This window comes from Camellia sinensis, chromosome 6 (assembly GCF_055761805.1).
Source record: "Camellia sinensis isolate YWXY chromosome 6, ASM5576180v1, whole genome shotgun sequence".
NCBI lineage: Eukaryota > Viridiplantae > Streptophyta > Magnoliopsida > Ericales > Theaceae > Camellia > Camellia sinensis.
In genome coordinates, this window is record NC_138966.1 from 44,954,320 (window position 1) to 44,979,840 (window position 25,521).

The following is a 25,521-nucleotide window of genomic DNA, read 5'->3' on the forward strand; positions in this document are numbered from 1 at the left end:
CTTTAAATTACTTTGTGTAGATCATCTATCAAAAATAAAAATAAAAATGTCAATATGATATACATAACTACATAATTTTATTACATTTACTTTCAAAAATATATACTATTTATTTTCAAAATCATTCATATCCTTCAATTTTTTCTAAGAAAAATATTATACAATTATAGATAGAGACTAGGGCAAGGGTGACTTGGGCGTTGCCATTACACTCACTTTTTAGTTAAAACCTTCTATAATTTCATATGACTCATGTTCAGCAAAGATAACAGCATTCTACATTAAACAAGCACTAATATTTAAAACTACATAATCTCTTTGGCAAAATGGATATTCATTAGGATTTGATTGGCTCAGCTTTGGGACAGGAAACTCCCCTTCTTGCTGTTAATGTAAATTGTAAATTGTGTAAATTACCCCACCACCAACTCCACCTACCATCTCCACTACCACCCACCACCTCCACTACCATCCACTACCACCACTCACCTACCTCACCTACTCCCAAATCCTCTCCTATATAATAGCTTGTAATATACAAAATATAGAGAACAATCTTGTAATACATCAATCAATAATACATCATTTATCACTTGCTTTAATACAATAGAATCAATTACATGTTGTCAATTAGGTAGTTTCACAATGATTGATAAATGTTCAATATATTGATGACATACATATATCAGTAAAATTTTCTATTTGTACTTCATTAGTTGAAATTTGATCAAATATGTTTTAAATTTCTCCCAGTTTCTCAACAACACCAATGGCAGATAAATATAGAAGATGATATTTGTGTCTTGCTGATGATGATGATTGTACATTCTATTTAAAATATTGTTCCAAATTACCATGAGGCTTACTTTCTAATTGAGGTTGTTTCTTGTTTATATTGTGATTGGTGCTAAATTTTACCTTTTGTATTGAAGGGTTCTAAAATATTTTATGTCCATCATCACGTACCTTTAAATTGACACTTCAATTTTCAGAGGATTATCCAAATAAGCCACCAACAGTGCGCTTTGTTTCTCGAATGTTCCATCCAAATAGTAAGTTGGAAGCATGAACCACACCTTCTGCTCTTTACATTTTCAAGTTCCGAAGTAATTTTAAACGTGCACTTGCTGCACCTGCTTATAGTGTTCTCAGTAATTTCCGTTTTCTAACTATATCACTAGTGTCTATTTTATCCTCATTTCTTGTCAACTTTGTTGTCCATTAGTGTGTACACTACGGTTGTGGAACATTATGTTTATTCATTTATGTTGCTATATTGTGTTTGTTGACATGCTTTTATATAGACCGGAAGTAGTGATGCTTTACTATCCTTAAAAAACTTTTCTTTGCATTTTTAATGTGCAGGAAACTTGCCCTTGCTAATGATAATCCCCACTTTGAATTTAAGGGTTGTAAAAGGAGGTTCGGAGGAAAAACTACTATTTGGTTATTAAAGCTTTGTGCAAACTTTCACTTCTCTAAGGGCACAAAAAATAATATAAATAAAAATTTACACACATTTTCACTTATCATTGCTGGTGTGGTCTTTGCCCCTACCAGTCCCAGGTATATGTAGTCCCCTGTTCCACTCATACCAGGTAGTTACTGGGCACAAGCCCTATGGGTGCCCCCAAGGGGGGCCAAGCGCTTCATGGGAGTTGACCTCGTGAACTAAGCCCTCCCGAGGCACTTATCACGGCTAAATTTTCCACTCTGCTAACCCCTTGGCCCTTGGGGGGGTTTCTGGAGTCACATAACTTGTCAAGTTTCTTCTCCTGCCCTATCATTATTATATTGTTTCTATTACTGTAGCTTTTACAATTACCATTTATTGTTATCTTTTATATGTTCACAAAATGAAATGTGTGTATCTGCTGATAAAACATTATGTCCCCATTTTGCCTTGCCTTTTGGCAGTTTATGCAGATGGAAGTATTTGTTTGGATATTCTACAAAATCAGTGGAGTCCTATCTATGATGTGGCTGCTATACTTACCTCCATCCAGGTATGGGATTATTACTTTGTACGTCGTGTGTTGAACTTAGTACTGTCAAGTGTGACTATTGATAACAAATGGGATTGAAGGGGTTCTAAGTTAAAGCTGCAGTAGAGTATGGAAACAACGACAACTGAACTGTAGCAAGCTTATGAATGAACAAATTTTTTTTTTTAATGAAGTCTTGAGTTTGAATTAATTGATTGATTGCATTTACCCTAAGCATCATGAAGAATGAATCCATGGGGTCGACAATGTTTACCCCATCAATCTTTTCTCTTTTCATTCCAAGCTCATGTGGTGGAGTGTGGACACTTTCTTTTTTGTTGTTCTTGGGCTACTTACTTTTTTAGGCAGTTATAAATGTTCATTTTAAAGGAAACAAGGAATTATTGTTGTCAATTTTTTAGGTAGTGTTAAAAATGCTTTTCTCTAACCCCCCCCCCCCCCCCCCCTCAAAAAAAAAAAGAGGAAAGAAAAAGTTACTGTGTAGCCCATTGCAAAAGAGAGTTTTTTGTTGTTTGGTGATGAATTTTGAGTCCTTGTTCTCAGGTTGTGAGGCTTTTGATTTTGGGTGAGCCTCCACCCATAGATTTATAAGATTGTGGTAAATCCCCACCAGAACTAATAGTCTCTTGTTCTTCTTTTTCTTCTCTTTTTTTTTTCCAATTTTTATTGCTCTTGGGCAGGGATATTACATAACAGTGGTCTTTTCCAAAATTATTTACATATTCATGAAGAAGTTTATAACTTAGTATTTTAATATTTATAAAGTTTATCATTAATATGTAATTATTTTACAGAAGTTGGACTGAATTGATATTTCCCCTTTGGTAAATCTAGTTGGAGATTGGTTGGACCTCTGACAGTTCCACTCAATAATACATTGAGAAGCTTTGGTATGGTTTCATAAATCATTGCATAAAAACAACATTAAGCAGGCTTTTAAACAGCTTTTGTGCCCCTGATAATCATGCACGGATTTGTAGCCCTTGTTGAAACCGTTGTATAGATTTGAACCAAATGGTTATGCTCTTATGATCTGTACTTTTATTTGTTTTTGCAGGCTTCTATTATTATGAATTTGAAGGTTGAGGAATTTCGTTGCATCACTGTGTCCCTTAATATGACTTCTTTGTGAATGAGGTTGATAAGTAGCTAAAGTTAATGCATACAATACGAGGAAGAGCATAAGGAAAAAGCTATAGAAAGGTAGCTGGATTCTTGAATTGGATTCTGTAGGAAGGTATATCGATTTGTCTTTTCATAGCTCAGTTAATTTTGTCTACTGAAGAAGCTTTGTATTTACAATCTGTGACCACATCTGGTTCCACTCCTCTTGAGACACTATTTGTCAAATGGTACATGTATAGAGCAGTGTTATCAATGGCATTACATTATGATGACTTCATACATCTAGTCAGTAGTTATGATGCAGCACAAATATTATGTTGCCCTCCTTCCATCTCCGTATGTGTATGTGTGTTTGTGTATGTGTATATTTTATGATTGTGAACGTGTTTATAGTCATCATTTTTTGAGGGGTATTGTTCCCATCTCTTGCTTGTAATGTTTTTTTAACCGTGAACTTTTCTATTGCAGTCATTGCTCTGTGACTTGAACCCAAACTCTCTGGCCAATTCTAAAGCTGCACGAATGTTTAGCGAGAACAAGCGGGAGTACAACAGGAGAGTACGGGAGATTGTTGAGTAGAGTTGGACGGCTGACTGATTCCCCTTGTAGTAGGGTGCGATTAAACGTCCAAAAAATAGTTTAATGGCATGTTTGAATAACATTGAAACTTCAGAAACGATTCTGTTGCAAACTCCGTGAATTATATTGTGTGTGCTTATGTTCTATGGATGAATTTTAGTCTCTATTTTAGTTCCTGTTGAGCTTGCTGTCTTGTTTTTTTCGTCCGAGTTAATGTACATACAAAAATTTCTTGTTAAAAACCCGTTGTCGGCCTACTGAGGCCGATACAAGTATCATAGACGAACTAGACTGGTGTTCTAAGATGTACAATTGTTGTCCTTAAACTTGTTCAGGTTCTGCTATGAGAGTATTTCCTTCGCTTGGTCAGCTCTGTTTTTATCTCAGACAAAGCAGGATTAATAATTTTAATATCTTATACTTGTGCATGTATGCAATGGATAATTAGGAATGAAATTATCTGTTATAGTTAAGTTCCACCTCCTTAAGATGGTGAAATTTCAACTGTTTGGTCAGCGAAATTTGACACAAATACATTTGTACAGTGCAAATTCAGGGAAATTTCACTCTTTTCACTGTTTTAAAACAGAAAAGTTCAAAATTTTTCATTTTCAAACCCTCTATTTCAACTTTTTACCATGAACTTTATAATTAGGGACCTAGTTTTTTGTGATTGATCCTTAATTCTAGAACTTTTAATGCTTAACAAGAAATTTCATTGATTTCACTAATGCAGTGAAGTTTTATGATTTTGTTAATTTATTTTATAGAATTTCATATCATGTTATAGATCTTGAGAGGATTTTAAATTGCAAATTTCACACACGCGCGCGCGCACACACACACACAAATGGATATGTGAATTAGAAGTTATTAAAATTTGAAGGTTTGAAACCAATTAGAAAGTGTCAAAAGGGACCGTTGAAGGAGTAATTGTTCCGTCTTCTTAGAATTCCACCTTGTTTAGGTACTCTTGTACAAAATCTCTTACCTTGAGTACATAAAAAAATGTTTGTCATTAAATTTCTAAAGAAATGCTATTAAAGAAATGTTTGTCATAAAAATTGTTTAGGTACTTATAATTTTTATGTATTACGTACAGTTCTACTATATAATTTTGCTCACTTCCCCCATTGTAAGGGTTATCCTTATGTTTATACTACAACAATTTTACTTTACAAATTATTTTTCTAAAATTTTGCTTTATAATTATGAAAATTTTAAATTAAGGGAAAAATTACTTTGCCACCTCCAAATAGAATTATCAATTTGAATAATTACCCCTTAAACTATTGATATTAGTTTATTTTACTGCAATCAGTCAAGTGATTTAATATTTCCGACAAATAAAATAATTTGCTACAATTAATTGTATTTTGTATTTTATTTAATATTGAATATTTTAAGGGGTAATTGTTCTGTTCATATCAATATTTGAGAAAACAAATTGACACTAGTGTGATAATTTGAGGGGATAAAGTAAATTTTTTTCTTAAATTAATGTAGAACCAAAAAGATGATTGGTTAAATTCGGAATCTAAAAATTTGAAACCAAGCAAGTGTAGTTAAATTCTGAGTTTGATTCTAATTAACCCAAACCAATTCCATTCATGTTGAACCCTATTTCTTTTCAAAATAGAAAAAGAAACTATATGCATAAAATTCAATCACAGAACCGGATGAGTTTCCACCTCATGTGAGAGGGTTCTGTTCGATTTTGTTATTAAATTCTGTGCACTTACAATTTTATAAAAGCATAAGGGGGATACATTGTTGAATCACTAAAGCCCTATACAGAGTAACTACACATGATCATGAAATTCAACAGGATAGCTACTGAATTACACCACAAGATAATGAAATTCAGGTAACAAACACTGCAAATCTGAGAAGTTTAATTGAAGGCAATACTAGACTTTTGTGCTAAGGTTTCCACTGCTAGTCCATCCTTCTTGAACTTGAATTGAGTATTGCATGTGCCAAAGAACATCTTCAATGGTGGGATGTGAGATTGAATCTTTGCTGAGGCATTTCATGGTGATTTTGACTGCAGTTTTTAATGATTCGTGTGAGAATGTGCCACGAATGGAAGGATCGATTGCTTCTCGCAATCTCAATGGTGACTCTGCTAAACCTCTTTCAAGCTGTGAAGTGTAAAACGAAGTTGAAGCAAATTAGGATCAAGCACACTTGCAGGATACTAGAATTTGAAGAGAGAAAAATCAGCAATGGTATGTGCTCCCAAAAATATTCTCTTTGAAAAGTACTTTGAAAATGAAATGTGGACAAATTTGAATCTACACTATATATAGGGTATTTTTCAGGAATACAAGATTATCTTTCTCTAAATTATTCTGTCTCTCTGTCTTAATGCACTAACAACCATTGAATTATGCCTTGAGATTTAAGTGTCTCGAGATGCTCACACAATTTAATGATTGGAAGTGTATTAAGACAGAACGATATGAGATTTAAGATATAATTTATCACATGCATTTGCAACATCACGTGGTTGTATGCCCAACCAATAGTGTTTCGTGATTGGTTCAGTTATTATTCCTCTGTTTTTGGGACATGTAAGTAGATAGTCCCTTGTTATTGGGCAAGTATTTGCGTAATTAAGTAATTATTTTGTCTTATCATAACATCATATTGGTTATATGGTTACATACTACAAAAAATAATAAGAAAATGGTGGGCAAGTCATAAAACACCATTAGTGAGTTGGGAGGATGGATATCTTTTCCCAAGTAAGAATAAGACGTTCTCAATCTTTTTCCAATTTTTCAGAAAGGTTATTTCAGTGACTCAAACCCACATCATTCAAAATGCCAACATTAACATTTACTGTTGGACCGAATCATCATCCTTTGAGATTTTGAAGGAAATGAAGAGAGAAAATGATGGAAAATAAATATATACCTGAAGTTTGAGCTCAGCCAATTGAGTTTCGGATGTGATTGGTTTACCAGAAATTACTTCAAGTAGAATTACACCCAGTTGATAAATATCATTCTTTTTTGCACTTTCAGTGCTGCATATACATACAGAGCTTCTATGAAAATGAATTCAAGGTTTTAAAGATGACAATGAAGATTAAGTGGAAAAAAATATTACCTGGAAAGCCTGTTGGGGTTGTCTTGTCCATTGAGAGGGCTCTCTGAACCTAACTGAGAACATTTCAAAAATGCAAAAGGAGTTGAGCAGAAAGACTGATCTATTTGATGAAATAAACAGTTTGATTGATTGTGTTTTTATTCTGTCCTGTTTTCGATTTTTATTTTAGAAAAGTTATTGGGGTGAAAAATAATTTATTTATTTATTTATTGGTGGTTAGGTGGAATTTACAAAATAATGTTGGTTATGAGATAAAGCGATGATTTGGTTACAATTTGCAAATGACATTGGTTATGAACAAATAATTATAATCATCGGCTAAATTCAATCTTTAAATCAATGAAAATGCCGTAATCGTTCTGTCGACTCAAATTCTCAACATTATTTTTGGTCGGTATAAAATTATAGCCATGTTTGATTCACAAGACTAGTCGTGAGGTATTAATAATATTATCAAAATATTGTGGTATTCACTATCCAATTGAATTAATAGGATAAATTATCCATTAGATTAATAATTTCACCCCACCCCATTACTAATAATTCTGCAAATTTGTTGAATTAATTATCTATTAGATTAATAATCCTAAACCAAATATTAAAACAAATATAAGATAATTGGGCTCACGAATTAATAATTACAGTCTCATACTCTAATCCATCCAATCAAACATGCTCTATAAGTTCTACTCTGCACTCTACTCTACGTTCAAAAGTATTACTTAAAAATAAATTTGATTGTTTGTAAAAATCAGGAATCTAATGTGTAATATTTGTTGGACAAACCTTTTGCATATTACAGACAACTTCCAATATTAAAAATAAAAACTTCCCTTATAACAACACTGACATATATTAAGGATCCGTGATCAGCAAAATTCTAGAACTTTCCTAAAACAAGGCATGCTTTACTTTACATAAATACATCTCAAATCACCACTCTCTTTCCAACAGCTTTCCCCCATTAACTTTCTCTCCAAGCAAACAACTCTCTCTCTTGCATGGTCACCATGAACACCACCAAGACAACCACCCAAGGCCGCCGGAAGATCGAAATCAAGAAGATTGAGAGCGTAAGCAATCGCCAAGTCACCTTCTCGAAACGCCGTGCCGGCCTCTTCAAGAAGGCCAGTCAACTCTGCATCCTCAGCGGCGCTGAGATCGCCATTGTCGTCAAATCTCCCGGAAAGCGCACCTTCGCTTTCGGCCAACCCAGCGTCGACGCCGTGATCGATCGATACCTCACCGGAACCTCCGCCGCCGCCGAGCAGAACAACGGCCCTTCGGTGCTCGATTTCAACGAGAAATACGCCCAAGTTTCGAAGGAATTGGAGGCGGAGAAGAGGCGGAGAGCGGTGATTGAGGAGACAAAGAAGGCGGCGAATGACGGCGGATTTTGGTGGGATGAGGCGGTTGATGATCTAGGATTAGAGGAGCTGGAGCAGTACGTGGCGGCGTTGGAGGAGTTGAAGAAGAATGTGAGTATGAAAGCTGATGAGTTGATGATAATGAAAGCGAATTCTTCAATGATGTTTGGTATGAATGAAAGTTCGAATCATGGTGGGCTGGGTTTGATGAGTGATTGTGCTACTTCTACGGTTCCTCATGGGTTTGATTGTGCGAATTCTTCAATGATGTTTGGTATGAATGAAAGTGCGAATCATGGCGGACTGGGTTTGATGAGTGATTGTGCTACTTCTATGATTCCTCATGGGTTTGATTTTGGACGTGGCCAGTTCTGAGTTGGTGTTTAGTTGAAAACGATTTTCTTAGTCCTGGCGAATTTGGGTTTTACTTCCATTCCATATTTAGAATGTTATTGGATTGGAAAATCTAGTTAAATTAACAAATACAAGGTTGATTTGCAATTTTTTTTTTGGGAAGCTTGGAACAAATTACTCCAATATTTGTGGTAATTGTCATTGGGTTTCCTTAATGGAATCAATATCTTGTAATGTAAGGTTCTGTTGATCTTGAATTTATGGAAAAGAAAAAAGAAATTATATTAGTTGTTCACATAACTTGCATCTTGTGTCAATTTATTTATTATAATTATCAATTTACTTTGAAATAAAACTACATATTTATTTATTTTTATTTTTATTCTGTCCTGTTTTACATATTTTTACCTCTGTAGCTTTCAAATTTTACTTTAGTTTGAATTATTTCAGTTTGAACAATATTAACTACATATATTTTAAGTTCACTTTCAATATGGCCACTTCTTTCAAATTACCGTCAATTTTTTCTCTGTACTAACTCATACAAGTGACAAGAAATGTGAAATGTACTTTTTTAACCTAAATGCAAAAAAAAAAAAAAAAATTGCTAATTTTCAAAAAGTATTTCACACGTAAAAGTGTCATGAAACTTTTCATTTTCTGAAGACACGAAAAAGCAAAAACCCGGTTGCCAATGTTCAGGAATTGGTAATAATGTAAGCTTGAAATCAAAAATTTCCCACCTTGGATGGCAATGAAATGTTGTAGCTGCTAATTTTGGCGGTGAGAGTTTTGTCCAACAATGTGTTTTCGATCTTGAGATCATTTCCTTACATTCCTGGAGTGATTCCAGAGTGCAAGAACTGGATTCCCCTGGCAATCCCCACTGCAATCCTCCTTCTCTGTGGCCATTTCAGATACTCCCTCTTTATCCAATCTGCCAAATTCAGAAAAACACAGGCATTGCCTTATGTCAGATTCTCTCTCTGTGGAACTAATCTCATAAATTCTTGAACTATCAAAATTCTTCACCTTTCTCCTCCAAAAATGGGGTCTTTGTACAACTTTTGATAGTTGAGAGTCTATAAGTATTTTTAAAGTCAACAGAATGATAAGGTGATATTCAATGGTAGTTAAGGGGTAAAGTGTAATTAACCTTACATTTTAGTTTAATCCCAAATAAACTATCTAAAATTATATAATAAATACAAAAAAAAAAAAAAAAAAACTCTATAAAAATATCCTTATTTATGTCCAAACAAAAAATACACGTGTTTATGAAATGTTTGTTGTAAAAGAATAATTATATAGAATAGGTAAATTACATGAAAATTATTCACTGTGTTTGGTTTGAGTTTTCTGGATTAAGTTTTTTGAAAACTGATTTTTTTTTGTTTTTGTGTTTTTTTGTTTTTAGTGAATATTTTTTAAATTTTAAACATTTTTTTTTACTTTTTTAGATGCACCTTACTTAGATGTATTTAAAAAGTAAAAAATTCGTGAAAAATTATTTTAAAAAATTAATAAATACATAAAAATACAAAAAATGTACTGAATTCTTGTATTTTTTTGTATTTTTGGTATTTAATGAATTTTTTAAAAAAAAATTTATATTTTTTTTACTTTTTAGGTGTATTTATGTTAGGTGTGTCTAAAAAGTAAAAAAATTGCTTAAAATATTAAAAAAATTCAGTAAAAACAAAAAAACACGCAAAATAAGAGAGTAGAATTTTCTGAAAAGTGTTTTGAAAAACTAGAAACCAATTATTTTTTTGGGTGACAAAAGGGGGCTAAGCCCATCATTGGTTTCTCTAGTTTCACTTTGGTCATCGTATTTTTTTGTGTCAGGGACATTGACATGATGTGTGCTAGTTATTTTACCTGTAAGGTGATCCCTCAAAGACCCATTTGCAACATGTTCAAGGACAATGAAGACAGTGCTAAGCTGCATTGGGGTGGTGGTTCTGGTATGTCACAATGCAGTGTCCTAGAACACTAACCAAATGCCGATGCCTCAGCTTTGATATCACTTCCATGTGCTGCTGCAAGCTTTGTTACGAATGCTTCTGTTTCAACTTCAGACATTTCACCAGGCAGATCAAGTCGTCTCTGAGCCATCCTCTATAGAGCTATAATCAATGAAAACTAATTGTTCATTGATTAACGTGAATAAGATTGAAAATAGTAAGATGCTCTAATCTGTCTCGTTCAATGAAATTTGTGTCGATCTAACTCTTTTTACCTGTCCCTGAGATCCTTCCCCAGCCAAATTTGAGGGGTCGAAGTTGTTTGTCGCATCTTCCATTTCCTCCAATGTGAAAACATGGTATGGTGGTAGCCCCATCAACAGCATCGTCATAGTTTTTGGTACATGTCCTATGTAATTGAATTTTTTTGTCACTAAACCAAGCTATTTTCATGAACTTTGAATGAACATTTAAGTGATTTCTCAACAACGAAGGTGAGAGAATGAATGAAAGTACATTTTAGGCCCACCTGTGGTTCCATAGCACTTGGTTTCCTAATTTTTTAAAACAGCTAAATATTCTTCATATAGTTTTGAATATATAGCAAAACCAATTCTGTTAGCTTTACTCGTAAAAGACATTTATACCCTTGGTCTTCCTCCACAACATGGTAAAATGGATTTTGTAAAAAATGTGAACCATATTTGACTATATTTTTAAAAAATCACAAGTAATAAACATTTTGGGCCATATCGCAGCAACAACATGGTAAAATGAATTTTGTAAATAATGGGAAGAAGAAAGATCAAGATCAAGAGCTTACTTCCATCAATGGCAGGCTCGCTCCGAACAGAGCTCTTCTCCAAAACAAAGCTATCGCATTCGAAACTATCATCTTTCTTCTTCTTCTTCTTCTTCTTCTTCTTCTTCTTCTTCTTCTTCTTCTCTCTTCTAAAAATTATCAAAATCAACAATCCAACCGCGAAAACTGCCCCAACAACACCACCAAAATACCGTTTGCCCTTAGACTGCCCCTCGCGATTCGTATTCGGGGGAATAATCGCCAATGCTTCTTTCTGACAGAAGGAATACGGGTGTTGATATTCCAAACGTCCACTTGTCAGACAATTCCATGAACTCAGTACAGTTCGATTGGTGGCGTTTGATCCAATGCAGGCGGGTAATTTCCCAATCAAAAAGTTGCTAGAAATATCAACAAATGTGAGATTGACACTACAAGATAGATTCAATGAGAGAGCACCATTGAATTGATTGTCATCCAAATTGAGGTACTGGATTGAAGGCAGAGAAAACAGAGGAGATGGAATAGGACCCACAAGTTTGTTTCCCGATACATCGAATCGTTGAAGCAGATCAAAGTCCTTGATCTGTGAAGGAATTCCAGATCTCAAAGAATTGTTTTTTAATTTGATTGTTGCAAGATTGGTACTCATAGATGGAAATTCAGGCCCGAGGCGATTGATACTTAAATCGATCTCTTGAAGAGATTGTAAGCTTTTCATGTCTGGAACACTCCCATTGAAGAGATTGTCAGCCAAAACAAGGCTCGTGAGATTTGTCAAAACTGAAATCGATCCAGGAATTTCTCCGGAGATGAAATTCGAACTGATATTCAGTTTCTCGAGTGATTTTAGTCGGTTGATCGTTGCGGGTAATTGACCCCATAAGCCTAAGGACACTAGTGAGAGTACTTTCAAATTGGAGAGCTTGGTTAGGACTGTGAAGAATGAACCGATGGAGAATTTATCAGAGAGAGTTTCCTGAGAGACAAACAAGTTTCCTGAGGTGGGTTTTGGTGGAATGTGGGATTGGGAGGGGAGGTTCTGTTTCCCACGAGAGAAAATTCTGTTGTGTGATTTTCCGAGCAGACAGTCACTAGATATGGTGATTGAGGGAGGTAACAGAAGCTGGTCCAGTTTTTCCATCCTTGAAGGGCTTCTGGCTGTTCAAGAATTTGTTGGATTTGGAAAAGAATTCTGGTTTCTGATGGAGATAACTGAGCTATTGAAGGAGGGAGAATGACAAGAAAGAGCAAGAAACAGAGGACGGAATCCCGGAAAATCTCCATTTTATCGGGAAAATGGAACCCAAATCCAAATTTCAAGTTCCTTTCATCTTGTGAGGATGAAGAGATTCAAGTGGTGACATTTACTGTATCTAGGAATTTGTGGACTGCAAAAACTTCAATATATTGAACTAGAAACTGAAACTACAGCTATTATGAAAAAGACACCTCTATTGAGGTAGTTTAGTTACAAGGAATATCGTAAATAGTTGGGGAGATAATGAATGAGGAAGAGTGGGATAATATTTTAGGAAGAGAAAATAAGATGGAAAATGGAGAGAACCTATTTCTATGAAGAGAGTCAGACACCTGAAGAAAGTGAGTTTCGTTTCCTTGCAAGTGAAAGTTGAGATGTACACACCATGGGCGTCATTGTAAGTGAAAGCCGACTAATCATTTTCAGATTATTAATCCGTTATGTATAGTAATATTTTACATTTGAAATGTTTGATTGTTTGTGATGATTTAAATAAGTATATTTTGTGACTTTTTTATGAAAAGATGTATAGAAAAGTAGAGAGGTGATGTGATCTAAAAAAGATAAAAAGTGTGTTATTGTAGTTTACCCCAAACAATAACAAATTACAAAAATGCTTCGTACCTCGAATTTATGTGGTCTAAATGTATCAAAACGACGTCGTTTTAAGAAATTTGAGTCATTCGAACTATTCGGATTATGAAAATTCAAGCTACCCATCATTGTTGAACAAATTAATTGTGTCTTATATGATTATGTGGGTAATAAATTAACACCTCTAATGCTATCGTTTTGAGAAATTCAAGTCATTCGAACTATTCGGATTATGAAAATTCAAGCTACCCATCATTGTTGAACAAATTAATTGTGTCTTATATGATTATGAGGGTAATAAATTAACACCTCTAATGCTACATCATTTTGGGTTAATTGTAAATATTTTTTTAGAATATGTTTGAATAAATTCATCATTTTTTAGAATACTTTTTTTTAGAATATCATTTTGGGTTAATTCATTTATATTTTATTCGCTTCACATTTTCTCTTTCGCTTTCAGAGTTTCAAATATTTTCTTAATTAAAATAATTTTTATATTAAAATATGAAATTCAGAATTAACTAGGACATAGCCTCGTTTGGGAACATGCTAATTTAGTAACATTTTGGCTATTTGACTAAAATATGAACTAAAAAAAACTAGTATGTTTGGGATGACTTTTTGAATTTTTACGAAAAGATGTGCAAAAAGTAGAGAGAAAAGAGAATCATTGACTTTTTGGTATGGGTTGTTGACTTTTTGGCTAATTTAGTAATTTTTTGACTTTTTAACTAAAAGGGGGTTCCCAAACGAGGCCTCCAATTCCATAGTTATAAAGTTCCTTTGACAACCTTTTAAAAGCATTTTATTCGTTAAAAATGTACATTTGTTATACAGAGACAGAAAAACTATCAGTTATTTGGACATACTCATAATTTTTTGTTAAAAAAATCAACTTGGATCACTTCAAAAATTTATTTAAAAAATTATAAATATGCAAAAGAAACTATATATATTTTTAGGGAAAAGTCTACAATGTGCACCTTATAAAAGGGCATATGATATGCACTTATTCTATGGCTCATATCGTGCCACATCATAAACAATGACCTGCTAAACCAGTCATGTAACAGGTTACAGAAAGAATCATAACATTCATTGTAATATCATAACAATATTACAATGAATCATAACAATGTCATAATATTCACCAAAGTGTCATAACAAAGACAGTATAAATCATAACAATATGATAACAACTCATAACAAATATAGTTATTTGTAATTAATTATCATAACATTTGAATCGTAACATTTTTTATTATGATTCACCATGACAAATCATAACTTTTGGTTGTACAAATCATAACTTTTAGTGACGATTCATAACCATAACACATTGAGTATAACTTTTTTTCCCACAATCATAACGACATTAACAAACTATCATAACTTTTATCAATAAATCATAACATGGCATGTTGATTATAATTTTGTCCCAAAAATCATAACAACATTAACAAAACACCATAACTTTTAAATTTTCAAACACAATTGATTGTGTAATCAATTGGTATAGCATATTGGAGTGAATGGAAAATCGTAATTGATTGCAAAATCGATTGGATTGAAAGACCACAATTGATTATACAATCGATTAGTGGCTAGAGTTTTGAACTTTCACAATTGATTGTACAATCCATTAGAATATAAGGGAGATTGAAATATGACAATTGATTGGACAATTGATTGTACAATTGATTGTAGGGATCCTTGATATAATAAATCTAATTGATTCAGTAATCAATTAGTTTTCATAAGCCACACTAAACCAATTAATTCCCAACTTATTCATAGTTCCCAATGAATTAGTAAAAGCCTAATCATTAATATCAATTTAGTCAATATTCGAATAGTAATTGATCGGTTTATCGGTTGCCATTTATATGTAATTTTGTTCTTGTGTTTTCATTACCTCAAACATTATCACTAACAAAAATGCATGACACTCCAACTACGTTTCTCGTTTTTAATTCTCTCTCTCTCACTCTCACTCATTGGAGCAATAGCAATTCATCGAATATGAAGACACAACAGCTGGCACATGTTTTTGGAACTCCGGTCAGCTCACATGTGGCATATCTGGGTGAGATGACACCAAAAAGAATTTTACATGACCCTGCTAGTGCTAGTGCTAGTGCTAGCCAATACCAAATTTCCTCTTCTTCGATTGGATCTCTGAAGTTAAAACAGAGTACGTCATTCCATTACTCTAGTCAATAAAGAGCTATTTCTACTTACTAGTATTACTAGTTTTAAATGCTTAAAATAGAGGCAGTGTTTGACAAATTGATTGCTACTAATGTGCAGATAAAGTAGATAGAATGAACAAACTTGGAGGAAAGCAAGACAATCTTGCAAACGGCATCCGAGAGCAAGGTAATATAATTAGTTCTTTTCTAGCAAAATTATTTGATATCATTTTAACATCTCAATTTGTTTTTCTGCCAACAAGATGGCAGAAAAACTAACTGAAAAGATTTGAAAAACATTGAAACAAAATTCTTTTCTTCTTCATGGCTGTATTAATATTAGTGTCAACCAAACAAACATAGCAATAGGATGATCATGATATGCCTCTTTGTGAGTCTTATATTATTTTGTGAAAATTGCAGTGAGATTAGGGCCCAAGATCACTGAAATTGTGAAGGGGAAACTGAGTTTGGGGGCTAAAATTATTAGAACAGGCGGTGTGGATAAGATTTTCAAGCACCACTTCAGCAGTAGAGAAGGAGAGAAGCTGCTAAAGGCTCCCCAATGCTATTTATCAACAACAGCTGGTCCAATAGCAGGCCTCCTCTTCATCTCCACCGACAAGGTTGCCTTCTGCAGTGACAGATCCATGAAATTGTCTTCTCCAACCGGCGAGTTTGTTAGAATTCGTTACAAGGTGTTGATCCCGGTAGGAAAGATATTGAGAGCCAATGGAAGCCAAAATGTGAAGAGACCATCAAAGAAGTACATAGAAATAGTTACCGTGGACAATTTTGATTTCTGGTTCATGGGATTCTTGAATTATCACAAAACTTTGAAATAACTTCAGCAGCACTTTCACAGGCTCAATACTTCCAACTTGATCAGAAGTGATTAAATAGATGTATTCCACCCCCCAGCCCCCCTACTTCATTAGATGTGTATGAATTAGGAGAACAAACTTGTATAAATATTGTAACAACTTTGTTACTTGGGCTTTTCTTCAATGGAAAAAAATTCTATCATCAGTAAATGGATCATTGATTGTGTCTGCTATATATCATTTCAGAATCGTTTGCATTATATATAAAGAATGCAAGGTGGAAAAGGAAACTGGTAAATTGCCATTAAAAATAATTTGAGAAGTACAAAATTCATAATCAACAAAGGATCAGTGGTTTTGCGTTGTGACATTTAGTTATTGCAGATAATCTTGACTGCTGGTTACAGGATTCCTGAATTATCATGACCAGCAATTTTCTTAGGTTTTGTTTGGATTTTGGATTTGAGGAGGAATTTCTGGAGGGGGAAAAATGGAAGAGAATGTGATAAAAATTTAAAATTTTTTCCCCTTTTTTTCCATTCACATTATTCTACTAAAATTGACAGAAACTCTCTTTCAATTTCAGTCCCTCATCGCTCATCTTCTCTCCTATTATTCAGTGATCTTCCTCTCAGAGCAATTCTGATTGATACTTTCAAAGAGTTGTGAGAAGTTTCCCCATTTTCCAGTCCATTTGGTTACAAAAACTTTCCAGTTCTTTCCAACAGAACATTGCTAATAGAATCCTTCTAGTATCCCTCATATTCTTACTCAATATTTGAAGTGCACTCAATTCAACAAAATCTTAATATTGATAAAGTGTTACTATAATTTTTACATTGAATTATATTGTCCAAGATACACAACACTATAAGGAGTCATCTAAATCCTTAAACCTTAAATGTGGTTCTTCTCTTTTAACATATTACATGTTTTGCTAGCTATCTTCACCTAGAACCATGTTTTCTTTCCATTTGACTATGTTTCAATTTATGTTAATTGAATCGAGTGAACTAGAAAACAAATTTTGAACCAAATCAAGACTCGTTAACCTAGAAAGTTCAAGAGCTGAAAAGTTGTTCAACTTGTGGGAAATTCATGCTGATAGGGATATGATGTGTAGATTCTCTTTCCCACTAACAATATAAGCATGAATATATATATATAATATATATAGTATTAAGACGTAGTAGTGTGCAAGGACGGCCTACAATCCAATCCATTCCACCTCAGGCTAAGATAAAAAGGAATGCCAAAATTGAGGATTGCAATCCAAATATAATGCATTTGAGTGGTTTGATCCTATCAGATTCTGATTTTCTGAACTGTCACTTTACCTCCCAAATTAAGTAACACATGATTGATTTCAAGAGTACTAATTTCATTTCAATTACCTTTGTTTTCCCTCAGTCTCACAATGCGATTGTACAAAAAACTTGAATTCTGGGGTTTCAATCTCAAAGTATGAAATTTACTTTGAATGATGAATAATTGCTTTGGAATTATAATTTGACAACTAAATTCTTATCCAAAATGGCCTGGATTGCACTTATTTCTGTTTTTTATTTTTTTATTTTTGCTTAGCAGATCAAGGCACCACCCACCATTATTAAGCATATATGAAGAAGGGAGAACTAATTGAAGGGTTTAATCGGAGACTTTCGATAGTGTTGTTAGCTAAGCGGTTATGGTATTTTTTGTAATCTCTCACAGATGACATGTTATTGTCCATCAAATCATTAAGATGACATACCACTGCATAATTTATATCTTTCGTAATGCTGTTTGGTTTACTTAACAAGTCTGGAGCCTATAGCCTTTGCTTTGTTTACCACTAACAGTCTAAGAAAAAGGAATGGTGTCGTCACAAAGCCAAATTGCCAGCTCAAAAAGCTTAATTCACACCCTCACACACAGTAGCAAGCAGAAAATGCAAGGTTGAATGATTGAAATGCTGACCCAACTGATTCTACTATTTTACTTGCATTAACCAATTTCGCAAACAGTATGATTTCTTTTTCTTTTTATTTCTTGTTTTTTTCCTCTTTTGTAAAAGGTTCCAAAGTTACTTCAAAAATGAAAAAAGATTGAATGCTTGAATAACTTGATAGTCTTGTGAAACCTTAAAAACAGAAGACTTGAACCTCTCTGCAATTGTTCTTTCTCAAAGAAACCAGTCACACCATCACCTTCCCAACACCAATCTTTCGTTATGGAATTGTGTGCTTTTTATTAATGTGGATGAGGCATGCCTGACTCATCCAACTAAAGTTTAAGATCCACCAACTTACCTTTCTCCCCCTTATAAATACATTTTCTGAATCCATGGCTAGAACCATCACTCTAAGCATCCAACAATCTCAAAATATTCTGGGAATAGAAAGCAAAGCAGAATCACATCGGAGCAATAGCAATTCATCAAATATGAAGAAACAGCGGCTGGCACATGTTATTGGAACCCTGGTCAGCTCACCGGTAGCATATCCAGATGAGAGGGCACCAAAAAGAATTTTACAGGACCCTTCTACTGCTAGTGCTAGTGCGTATAAAGTAGATAGGATGGAGAAACTTGAAAGAAAAGAAGACAATCTTGCAAGCATCCAAGAGCACGGTAACTATTTCCTTGCCTCAATTGAGTCTTTGAATAACTAAATTCAAGAATATTATTTATTTTCAAGAAAAAGTACATAGCATTTTCAAAGCTATGGAAACCTCCATTACCAAATAATAAAATAAAAATAAATAATAGATATTTAGCATTTACTGGTATATGTCATATTAAGCTCTCAATTCTTTAGCTGCCATGAAGATGGCACAAAAATAAACATAAGAAGTTTTGAAATAAACTTTGAAACAGCTGTATTAGTGTCAAGTTGTCAACCAATACACCTCTATGCGAATGCGAGTCTTATTTGATTTTGTGAAAATTGCAGTGAAATTGGGACGCAAGATCACTGAAACTGTGAAGGGGAAACTGAGTTTGGGGGCTAAAATTATTAGAGCAGGCGGTGTGGAGAAGATTTTCAAGCACAATTTCAGCATTAGAGAAGGAGAGAAGTTGCTAAAAGCTTCCCAATGCTATTTATCAACAACAGCTGGTCCTATAGCAGGCCTCCTCTTCATCTCCACTGACAAGGTTGCCTTCTTCAGCGACAGATATAGCGACCCCGGTCTTTTCCCATTTCATTATTGTATCCGGACTGTTCCATAGATTCTGTCATTGTATAATGGTTGTTGTTGTTGTTCCTTATTTTCTCTTTTGGAATTATAGGATGTGTTGGGCAGGTTTGTTCAGGTTGGTTGGGTTTAGAAACCAAGTGTTGCTGTCCAGAATTTTGGTTATTCGCTCGAGCGAGGAGTTTGTCGCTCGAGCGAGATGTTGTTTTGGTTCTTCGCTCGAGCCGGGGTTTGGTAGCTCGAGCGAGAGTTTGCGTCTGGGTTGGACCTGTAGCTTTGCATTCTTGGCTCGAGCGAGCTTTTCTTCGCTCGAGCGAGTTAGTTTGTTCTTCGCTCGAGCAATAGTTCCTTCGCTCGAGCGTGAGTCTGGTTTCAGACCTGAGGGTTTGAGTTCTTCGCTCGATCGAGCTTTTTTTCGCTCGAGCGAGCTTTTGGGTTGTTGGCTCGAGCAAGGCTTCCTTGGCTCGAGCGTAGATTCTCTGTGTCTGGTCGCTCGAGCGACCAAGTCTTCGCTCGAGCGAGCCTGTCCAGTTTAAATACACAGCAACGGGATTTGATCAGTCTTTTTCATATTCTTTTGATTCCAAACCCTAGGTTCGACCTCTCTCTCTCCCTACTCACCTTCTCTCTTAGGTTTGATCTGTTTAGAGAGTGTTTCAACCCTAGTTGCTTTATTAAAAAGATAGAGGGAGTCGAGAGCTTTCATTTAATCTGAACATTTGGCAATTTGGAGCATTTTGGTCTTTGGGCACTCATCTCTGTCTTCACCATTTGGGTTGTTTTCTCTGAGGTAGGGATTTCCTACTCCAATTTATAGGTTACGTTCTAAGTTTTGGTATTTTAATATGTTGGGAATACTTTGGTAAATTTTGGGAAAAACCCTAGTTGAATTATTGAATTGATTTGTATAAGTAATTCATGGAATTGGGAAAAGATGGTTAAATTCATGGAATTGGGGAATTCATTGATTAAATGGCATAATTGGATAATTTGTATCATTTGTCTATTGAATTGTGGACATAGTTATTTTCAGTTTAGAAATAACTGTTTTGGGCTATCGGTGGAGGATAGTCGTGATTGTTGTAGACATTGCATGTGGATTAGGATTAACTGAAACTAATCACATTGGTTAAGTCATAAATTTTGACTATTGCATTGATAGAGAATATGTGTATTGATTGAGCATTGCATTTGCATACATTGTTTTGTGTGTGGGAGGAGATAGGGGATGTACTCCACGGTTTAGGGGAAGATAGGTGATGGACCTCTAAACCGGATTTTGTTTGGGAGGAGATAGGGGATGGTCTCCATTAGCATCACTTTTATGTGTGCTTATTTATATAGAAGTGTTTTATTGATACAGCACTAAAATGTGTATCAATCTGGAAGTATGAAGTGTTTTGATTTATTTGAGCTTGAGTCTCATTTGTTTGTTGATATTGGAAGGATGTGAATACGATATATGTAATTCACTGTTGTAAGTTTGGCCAGGTTCTGTGCCATGTTGATAAAACTGGGAAGTAAAACGTATCTTAGACAATAGTGTCATGAGATTGTAAAATGAAGTAATTGATTATCCTGGTTAACCATCTGTTGAATGCTATTGCTTTATTCGTTACTTATATGTGGTTTAGTATATTTCTACTGGGCTGTGGCTCACCCTTTATGGGAACATCATTTTCAGGTTCAGGGGATAAGCTACCTCCAAGGACTTAGCTTGGAAGGACTTGGATTCTGAAGACTATTTTTCTGTTGTTTGCTTTTATTTGTTAGTACATGTAAACACTCAAGCCTAGGGCTTTTCTTGTATTGAGTTAGAACTCGTATTTTTTTGTATCCAAGTGTTGGCTTGGAAAGATGTAAGCCTGTAGGGCATTTTATTCGATTATTTAGTAATACTCTGATGAATGAATTAATAAAATGTCTTCTTTAAATAATGCATGTCAATGATATATAATGGGTTAATTTTTAGGGCATTACAACAGATCCATCAAATTATCTTCTCCAACTGGCAAGTTTATTAGAATTCGTTACAAGGTGAGTCAACACACATCTATATTTACAGCATTTCCATATTGTTAATTAGAAATCAAAGTAGCTAAGTAATGTGTATTGCATACAGGTCGTGATCCCAGTAGTAAAAATAAAGAGAGCCAATGAAAGCCAAAATATGAAGAGACCGTCACAGAAGTACATACAAATAGTTACCGTGGACAATTTTGATTTCTGGTTCATGGGATTCCTGAATTATCGTGGAACTTTCAAACATCTTCAACAGGCACTCTCTCAGGCTCAATACTTATAACTCGATCAGAAGTGATTAAACATATGTATTCCGCCTCCGCCCCTCCTGGTTCATTAGATGTGTGTATGAATTAGGAGAACAAAGTTGTACAATCACAACATTGTAAAAAAATTGTTACTTAGGCTTTTGGTTCAACGGAAAACGATTTTTATCCATCTCTTTATTTCTTTTTAACACATTTGGTGTGAGACTGAAACATGGCTGTTTGTTTCCTACTCTTTTGTTCTAAGCATTAAAAAGAGGTGGTGTGGTGTCAAGAAGCTAAAATGCCACATCAAAATTTTTAAATCACTCACACACACACTAGTTCAAATTCAACATGTGAAAAATTGTGATGCGCTGATGGGGCAATGATGTTGAGATTATCTTTCCAACTGACTATAAAATTGAGCATGGAATTGGATAATCTTATAACACATCAACACGTACCTACGAACGTAGTAGCATACAAGTCTGGCTTTAGATTCCGTCACCGATTCACTTGGTCATGTATAAATACATTGCTAAATACACAGTTTCACACATCATTCTACACATCTCCTTTGCTGCATACACCTCTGACAGTCGAAGAACGGAATCAAAACAACTATCAAAGCAAACGTGAACTCACAGTTTCAAAGAAAGGGATTGCGGTCTAGGGTTTCATACAATAGACATGGAGAAAGGGGGAGAGAAAAAAGTTGCAGAGAGAGAGAGAGAGAGACATACCTTCAGGCGAAGTCGATGGTGGGTCGTCTTCGCAGGGATGGCCTTCGAGGGATGGTCTTCGAGGGCGAAGAGGAGGGTCTGCGTGCTGTCTCAAAAACAGAGGGGTTTGGGAAAAAAACTGAAAAAATTTGAAAAAAAAAGTAACCGGTTGAAGGGGTTGCCAATATTCCTAATTAAATTATTCGGTGGCTGAGATTCATTTGTAAAAATCTAATGGCTTAAAATAAATGTGTATATGATGTGCACATCTTATTGAGGTGCACATCTTAACAGCTCCCTATTTTTAGTATTAACACTTTTAACCAACACATTAGCAATTCAGTAATGTTACAAATTTTTTTTTAAAAAAATTATTAATAGAAAAAAAAAACACAATGGCTTATAACAAGAGCAATACTACAATTCCAAACATAAAAACTTAGAAAATACTTAAAATTTTATGTTAATAGTTTTGATTTACTTTAGGTATGGGCCCACAACATCAATTTTAAATATCAACTACTCCCTCCATCCCAAAATATTAGTCATTTATTTCATTTTTCATTGTCTCAAAATATTAGTCCTTCTCCAAAAATCAAGTACAAAAATAATATAAATCTTCTATTTTGCCCTTCTTTTAAATTCATAAACAATATAAAAAGTACAATTATGATATTGATATTCTCCAAAAAATATACTATCAAAGGGTAATTTTGGAAAATTAATTGTTTTAAAGTACAATAATAGTACCACCAAAAAAAAAATAGTTTCCCCAAAATGAAACATTATTTTGGGATGGAGGGAGTATAAATTTATTTTTTTTTATTTTTCTTAGTTATATTTCTGGGACCATAAAATTACTGTTATATCAATTGTGAATGTAATTCATATCCTACCAACGTTAAATTTATATAATACACTCACTTTCAAAATAAAAATTCATAACACATAGTATTTTTGTTAGCTAAAAAACAGAAGATTCCGCCAAGCAAACACGCCCAAAGGGGGGAGTCCGGATCCCCTCCTTGATGCCTCTCATTTATTTCCTCCTTGCAACGACTGAGATCAGCCGTTGCAAATCCAATGGCCAAATTAAAAAAAAAAATTGAAAACAAATTCAATTCGTTTTCCCGCCCAAACCAGCAACAGCTTATACAGCTTTTTTACACTCACTCACTCTCACTCAGCCCCCTTCTCCTTCACTCCTCCACCCTCACCGGTGACCCACATTCACTGGCGACCCACTCCAATGACGGCGAGAAGCTCTTGAAACAGGACTAACCGACGTCTCCTTACAAAGGCAAACAGACTCTCTCACTCTCTCTGTTTCTTGATTGTGTTTTTGATTATGAATGCTTGTGTTTTTCGAAAACAAAATCAAAAAACAGAGACAAAGAGAGTTCACATTATTATATGTAAACTAATTAAGAAACTTATATGTTTTCCCCTCCTCTGTTTTAGGTTCACATTATTATATGAGTTTTCATGGGTTTTTGTTGTCAAGCTTTTTGTTTGATTATGCTCTGGTATGTTGCTGCTGGTGGTGGAAAGTGATGAATCTTGTTGTAGTTGCTGGAAAGTTGTTGAAATTGTTCATCTTGCTGCCCATCTGTTGCTGAAAGTGTTGTTGCCCATTTGTCCATATGAAACTGCTGTTGAAACTGTTTTTTATCTTGTTTTTTTTTTATGTTGCTTAAGTTCGTTTTTGTGTGAACATGTATGAGGTTGGTTGGTGTGAAACCAAAATGTTGCTAACATTGTTGAAGATTGGCTGTTTTTTATTTTTGCTTCTTAGTGGCAACGGGAAGAATGTTAATTCAGTTTTTTTTTTTTTTTGGTGCTTCTTATCCATTGTTCTATGTTCTTTATGGTATTTTTGCTATTTTTTTTTATGCCCTTTACAAATTAACTTCTCGAATATTTTGGTACTGGAGGTACCTTGGAAATCTTGATGGCATTAGTGCCAATTTTGAAGTGGGGTTCAGCCAAGGATTTGCTGATTCAATCTCTTCAAAGAGATTATAGTATTATATGCTGCTAGTTTTATGAATCTTATTGCACAAGAGAAATAGTTTAACTTACTGATGGTGAGAAGGGGCTTAGTATGTGACATGGGTAAGTCCATAAAGGTCATAACCCACCACTTAGGGCCCAATACATAATTCAAATAGTAAAGCCCAACGTTGCTGGAGCTCAACATGGCATTAAGAACCAATGACATCTAAACACGTGGCAAGAGAAGGACAAGCCACATAAGCAGACAAAGATCCGACAAAGTTATTGCACTGCACATTAGCCATTAATGAAGCCCCTTATAGCATTTATAGTGATTACCCCTCCCCGTCGAGATAGAACGGCCTCACCATGAACAAGGCAAGCTAAAGTATAGACTTTGAGCCAAGATGACAGGTCAGAAGAGACAACGAAATGATTACCAAAGGATATAAGCAGACGTCGAAGACAAGAAGAAGGTTAAGCTTTCTATCACTAATCTCTCTCTACACTCCATCTCTCTTTCTAACTTGCTCGTTGGAGGGTTCGCTGGAGGACTCCCCGTTCCCCGTTGAACTCGTGTGCAAGTTTCTCTGTGGGCTTGATACCTTGGACACTGGTTTGGGAAGCGTGTATCAGTCTGACCCGTTCCATCTGGAACACGCTATATCATCAGTTGGCGCCGTCTGTGGGAAACATTTTTGCTTCGCGCGCCAGTTGTGCTCATTGTCGCCGGAAACCCTTTCCCAATAACTCTTTCCTGCCACCCACCAAGACCACCAAGCCGACCCTCCCAATCCAAACAACCCACCGCAGTATTTCACCGAGCTCACCAACAGCATTAACCGCCTGGCCGAGCAAAACCAAGCCCTAATTAATGCTCTACTCCAAAGAAACCTTCCTATGCGCCCTCCACCACCCCCAAATATCCCACCCAATCAAGAACGAGACCCGAGCCACACTATCTAGCGGCCCCATCCACCCAACTTGGAAGGTTTGCGACCCCCTCCCCCGGATATGAACCTGCCACCCCGGGCCCCACATCCATCGGTTCCGGCACCAACCCCCGAGGGAGAGGCCAGTAGCGTCCAGCCTCCGTTACCTTCCAGTGGTGACAACATTCCTCTCTGGGATGCAGAACTCCGAGCCATGAAGCTCCAGCTCCAAGG

General features: G+C 35.1%; 3 protein-coding genes, 1 long non-coding RNA gene and 1 pseudogene across 7 annotated transcripts; 4 read left to right on the top strand and 1 right to left on the bottom strand.

The window, feature by feature from the left end:
• The first annotated feature begins 388 nt into the window (after positions 1–388).
• Positions 389–3,885, top strand: LOC145792272 (uncharacterized). 3 transcript variants are annotated; one of them, XR_014331658.1, is made up of 5 exons: positions 570–634; positions 754–1,052; positions 1,366–2,006; positions 3,064–3,243; positions 3,600–3,885. It is a non-coding gene; the product is annotated as an uncharacterized LOC145792272 (long non-coding RNA). The 3 variants fall into 3 exon arrangements; XR_014331656.1 differs by having other exon boundaries at positions 389–1,052; XR_014331657.1 differs by having other exon boundaries at positions 389–1,052; positions 1,918–2,006.
• Positions 3,886–5,346: 1,461 nt separating this feature from the next.
• LOC114279680 (putative LRR receptor-like serine/threonine-protein kinase At1g14390) lies at positions 5,347–12,979 on the bottom strand (annotated as a pseudogene). Its single transcript, XR_014332323.1, has 7 exons — positions 11,339–12,979; positions 10,791–10,924; positions 10,430–10,677; positions 9,292–9,485; positions 6,828–6,880; positions 6,633–6,744; positions 5,347–5,854 (listed from the first exon to the last, which is right to left on the bottom strand). The product of XR_014332323.1 is annotated as a putative LRR receptor-like serine/threonine-protein kinase At1g14390 (transcript).
• LOC114279681 (agamous-like MADS-box protein AGL29) lies at positions 7,801–8,580 on the top strand. The gene has a single exon (XM_082873764.1). The coding sequence runs from the start codon at positions 7,829–7,831 to the stop codon at positions 8,567–8,569; it is 741 nt and encodes a 246-aa protein (XP_082729890.1). The 5' UTR covers positions 7,801–7,828; the 3' UTR covers positions 8,570–8,580.
• Positions 12,980–14,149: 1,170 nt separating the features above from the next.
• Positions 14,150–16,289, top strand: LOC114317579 (GEM-like protein 4). Its single transcript, XM_028264334.2, has 3 exons — positions 14,150–15,369; positions 15,486–15,554; positions 15,791–16,289. The coding sequence occupies exons 1-3, from the start codon at positions 15,114–15,116 to the stop codon at positions 16,210–16,212; spliced, it is 747 nt and encodes a 248-aa protein (XP_028120135.2). The 5' UTR covers positions 14,150–15,113; the 3' UTR covers positions 16,213–16,289.
• A 2,031-nt stretch (positions 16,290–18,320) lies between these two features.
• On the top strand, positions 18,321–21,831 carry LOC145793284 (putative GEM-like protein 8). Its single transcript, XM_082876073.1, has 4 exons — positions 18,321–18,802; positions 19,125–19,361; positions 21,341–21,405; positions 21,467–21,831. Exons 1-4 carry the CDS (start codon positions 18,517–18,519, stop codon positions 21,671–21,673), a joined length of 795 nt encoding a protein of 264 aa, XP_082732199.1. The 5' UTR covers positions 18,321–18,516; the 3' UTR covers positions 21,674–21,831.
• The last annotated feature ends 3,690 nt before the right edge of the window (positions 21,832–25,521 follow it).